At 52.5% G+C, this 4644-nt stretch overlaps 1 protein-coding gene across 1 annotated transcript; it reads left to right on the forward strand.

Annotated features, from left to right (window-relative positions):
* Window positions 1–138: 138 nt before the first annotated feature.
* On the forward strand, window positions 139–1189 carry B0H65DRAFT_508943 (scaffold protein Nfu/NifU N terminal-domain-containing protein; the record flags this gene model as incomplete). Its single annotated transcript, XM_062828272.1, has 2 exons — window positions 139–945; window positions 1034–1189. 2 exons carry the CDS (start codon window positions 139–141, stop codon window positions 1187–1189), a joined length of 963 nt encoding a protein of 320 aa, XP_062681803.1.
* Between the last annotated feature and the right edge of the window lie 3455 nt (window positions 1190–4644).

Below are 4644 nucleotides of genomic sequence, written 5' to 3' on the forward strand. Positions count from 1 at the left end.
CCCGGACCGGCGGCAAACATTTCGGAATCTGTCGGCGTCATTCCTTTTCTTTCCCATCTTTCTTTCCCCGTCCCGGTCGAGTCGCCGTGTCTCTTCCCCTCGACGGCATTCCGACAAACACCAACACCACCGCCCACGATGCCATCGAATAGACTATTATTACGACAAGGCCTAGTGCCTCTCGTCTCCAAGTCGACCGTGCGACCCGCCGCGACAACCATCCCGCGTCTGCGCCAAGTTGCTTCCGCTTCCGCCAGTAGCAACAGCAGACAAGCGCATACCGGCGCCCGTTCGGCCGCTCGTCCCCGTCTTCACCAACAGTCATGGACCCCTAGCACGACCCTCGCGCCCCAGCAGCGCCGCACCATCTTCATCCAGACCGAGAACACGCCCAACCCGGACTCGCTCAAGTTCCTGCCCAACCAAAAGGTCATCCCGGACTCGATCAAGACGCCCTTCATCGAGTACATGAACGCGCGCAGCACCATTGCACCCCCCTACCCTTCGCCGCTGGCCGCGCAGCTCATGAACATCGACGGCGTCACCTCGGTCTTCTACGGCACCGACTTCATCACCGTGACCAAGTCGGCCGACGCCAACTGGGCGCACATCCGCCCGGAGGTGTTTGCACTCATCACCGAGACCATCACTTCCGGTCAGACGATTGTCAATGTGGTGGAGCGCAAGGAAGGGGAGGAATCGACTCAAGAGTTGGACGAGAAGGACAGCTTGGCGTACGACGAGAACGATAGCGAGGTGGTAGGCATGATCAAGGAGCTGCTGGAGACGAGGATCCGCCCGGCTATTCAGGAGGACGGTGGCGATATCGAGTTCCGCGGGTTTGAGGATGGCATTGTCAAGCTCAAGCTGCGCGGAGCGTGCCGGACGTGCGATTCCAGCACGGTGACGCTGAAGAACGGGATTGAGGGCATGTTGATGCACTACGTAAGATTTTCCCCTGGCCGGTTTTGTCCCTTTCCGGCCTGGTTTCGGCTTCAAATATTTCGCTGACATGTTGAGCAACACCCAACAGATCGAAGAAGTCCAAGGTGTCGAACAGGTACTTGACCCCGAAGAAGACATCGCGTTGCAGGAGTTTCAGAAATTCGAGGAGAAGTTGAGGAAGCAAAAGGGCGAAGTCCCCCCTACCACCGTAGGGAAGGACTCTTTGGATTCCGTCCCTGGCTAATCCGTTTTTCTCTGGGGGGTCGGTCTCACCCACAGATCGATGAATCGTCGTCCTAAAAATCCACCACAAGACAAGCATTCCTATATACCATACCATACCCGTCCCGTACCCTGTCGTACCGTACCTGCCGTACCTACCGTACCGTACCGTATCCTCTACTATAGTTCCTATCGCCGTTGGATATAAACCATACTTGATTCAACCTGGAAGGAGGAGTATACCATAATACCCTTGTCATGTCAACTTGAGAGGATTGAATTTGGTGTCCTTGTTTGTTCCCTTGGCTTCCGATTACACTTCCCCTTCCGTAAAAATGCACTGCGATAAGAGCACCATGCGGGTAGGGAACCCGCCTCGCCCGCAAGGTCGTACAAAAGCACTCCAAGTTCGGGGTATTTACAGTACGCAGTACTAGATAGAGCATGAGCATGGCGGGACCTAGCCCAGGGTTGGAAGCTTCCCCACCTCAACCCTCAACCTCACCTCTCTGGGTCTAGGCGCAAAGGTGGGATCGATGATTCGATGAGTTCCAGGTTGTTGACCGGTCAGGGTTCTGGAGGGTATCTCGCTGAATGCAGGGTGTCATGTCATATCAAGGATGGCGCAAGAAGGGGTGGTCAGGTGCCGATGATTGCCGACACTAGGTTCCGGAATGTCACCACCACTTTGTGTCATTTTGTGTCTGAGAGTTGGACTCATGCCATGTTTAAACCAAAAAAGAGGTGTGGATTACATGCCATGGGTGATGGTGGTGGTGGTGGTGGTGGTGGCTGCTGGGTGGGATGGATGTAGTCATGTAGTGATGTATATATGTGTGGCCACTGGTCACTGTCACAAACAACAATCATATACAGCTCGAAATTTGAGCAAAAGAGAAAATGCATAAAGCGGCGCAAGATATCGTGAAACCCGGTTACTCGCCTCTCGTGACCTGAGGTGACTTTAGAGCCTCGCAAGTATTGTATAAGGGCAGAAGCAGATGCTCCTAGACTTGGAAGGGTTGCTTGACGAGTTGCAAAGGCTCGGTTCTTAAGAAGTCTTTCGTTGTATCGACTCTTGTATTTCCATGGTTCATTCCCACCTCGGACGGCACGACGGTTGTAAAGTCTGGGGAAGGTAGCATGAGCCATGGATTATCCGTCTACTCCCCTTGTATGCAAAGTTGCTCGTAGGTAGCCAGTCGGCTTTGCTGATGGTCTCTCCATGGCATGTTCCAGTCACTCACTTATCCGTAATACGGGGTACATACTGTACCTCTTACTGATGGAGTCTCCTTACCCTGGCGAGACTGGCTCACTTTGTGTGTAAGTCTCCCATGTCTACCATAGACGCCAGAACGCCTCTCGGTCTGCAACGAGTTCTGTCTTGGTGTCCTGCACAACGGGCTGCTGCAGACGGCTTGTTGCCTTGTTGGTTAGATAGTAGAGGCTGGTTGGTGTCCATACTGGTGCACATGCCTACGTCTTGTGTACTTTCGTCTTGAATTCTTTACACCAGGATTCCAGGAAGAGCGTCGGTCTCTTCTTCCCGCTGTTTCTGAAGGAAACTTTCCGATAAAGTATTACATAGTAACTCGTACTACCGTTTGTGACGAAACTTTACCCAGGAGGGGATTGAGGTCCATGACGTTCTCATGAAATGATAGTCGTATGATTGTGTTGTGTTGAGTTGTGTAGAGGTATCTGGCAGTGTCCGTTCGTGGCGGGTAGGAGATCGTCGATCTGCAAAAGGGAGGAGGCATACCGGTCTGCCACCTCCATTTTCAGCAATCAAGGACTCTGGTGCGTAAGTGGCCAGAATATGTTCGAACTTTGTGGCGTGACGGAGTACGCAAAGAGACACTCAGATAATATCGAAGCAGTTGTTCAACAAGCTTTGCCACCCTGCCTCCGCTATGAAGTTGCCAAGGTTTTTAGGGTGGTAATCGGAAATGCGAATGACCTCTCTTTGCCTTTCATAGTTGCCTTGTTACTGACCCAGGACGCATTACTGCATAGTGCCGGAGGTTGGCTCGCATATGGGACAGTTCAGACTACCCAAGGCTTGTCAGAATATCCGTACAACTTGCCCTGGATGTCAATGAGTGTAAAGACTGCGGGTGATGGAGGTCTAGCAGACTGGCTCAGACACATGAAGTGACAGTTTGGAGGCAGATGTGAGAATGGTGATAAGGGTGATAGGGTGACTGCCCTGGGTGATGAAGACAGAGGGGTCTTGGAGAGCGCCTCCTCACTCTCCAACTCCAACTCCCCTGACAATCCGGGGTTGGGGATGCCGGACCGACCCTTGTCGTACCCGTTTGGATGCTGCGCTATGACCTCTTCCCCAACCTTCAGGGACACGATATGCTCATCTGTCCGTTCTTTTTGCGGGGCTAGGCCGCGGGGTAACATTCAACAGACGGGGAGACGGGCTCAGCGGGACATGATGCTTGAGATGCCCATCACGTCGACGGGGCGGGGCCGGTGCTGCATGGGCCCCGGTTGCCACACGTATGTATCGACCTGAGATGTCTATATGAAGTGGAAGATGTACGCTATAGGTACCTCTGTCAACCTCCCATAGCTTTAATTGAGGGTTGGGCTTTAGCTTCGCAGTTGCGTCGTCGGTCGTGTGTGATATATCTTTGGGTGGGTTTGGTTTGCTCTTTGTTGCTCGATGATAGTCTCGGGCTTGAGAAGGATGTTTGAGTACCTGTTCGATGAAATACGCAACAAATCGGAAATATTGCCTTGGAACGTGGAGTATTTCCTGGGGACAGTTTCAAATGTGTTGAGTCTTGTTGCTTATATATCAACCTTTAGCCTGAAAAGCGATGATCAAAGATAGCTCGGTTTCTGTGGCTTCTGGGTACCTCTGGTTGTTGATCGTTCCAATTCTCCCCTTGCACATGAGGTGGCTGACTGGGCGGGATTGACAGGTCGCCTCGTTACTCAATGTCTAGAAGCCATTCCTTGCCCCGATGTCGATTCGAGAAATGACCCGTTAGTGACGAAAAGCGCAGGTTGAGGGGAAGAAGCTACGGTACTTCAAGATACAAGACACCTGGTAATAAAAGTTGCCCGCTGGCCATAGCTCCTGTGTCTGCCCCGCAAGGCGCACGAGCAATATCAAAGACAGGGTACTGTGTGTCTCATCCAACATTGGGGAGCTGGAGGATGGAAGGTCGACATCCAAGGAAGCGGTCCTTGGTCTGGGAACAATCCCCTGGGCTAGGGAAAAGCATATCTAGCAATAGCTGTTCGTCTCGGAGGAGCTTTGCTTTGTTAATGAGATGACTGGCCGGAGAATCCAAAGAATTTTGGGTTCGTGTATGCAGTAAAGCGACAAAGACTTGGTACTAGGAACGTGAAAGTCGTCGGTGAATCGTGCTGGGAGACAAGAGGGAATGTCAAGGGAGCAAAAGCCCATCGCCTGGTCGGCCATTCAGAGGGCTGTATGCGCCATGGAGAGCA

Source organism: Neurospora tetraspora (genome assembly GCF_033439725.1).
Source record: "Neurospora tetraspora strain CBS 560.94 chromosome Unknown B0H65scaffold_4, whole genome shotgun sequence".
NCBI lineage: Eukaryota > Fungi > Ascomycota > Sordariomycetes > Sordariales > Sordariaceae > Neurospora > Neurospora tetraspora.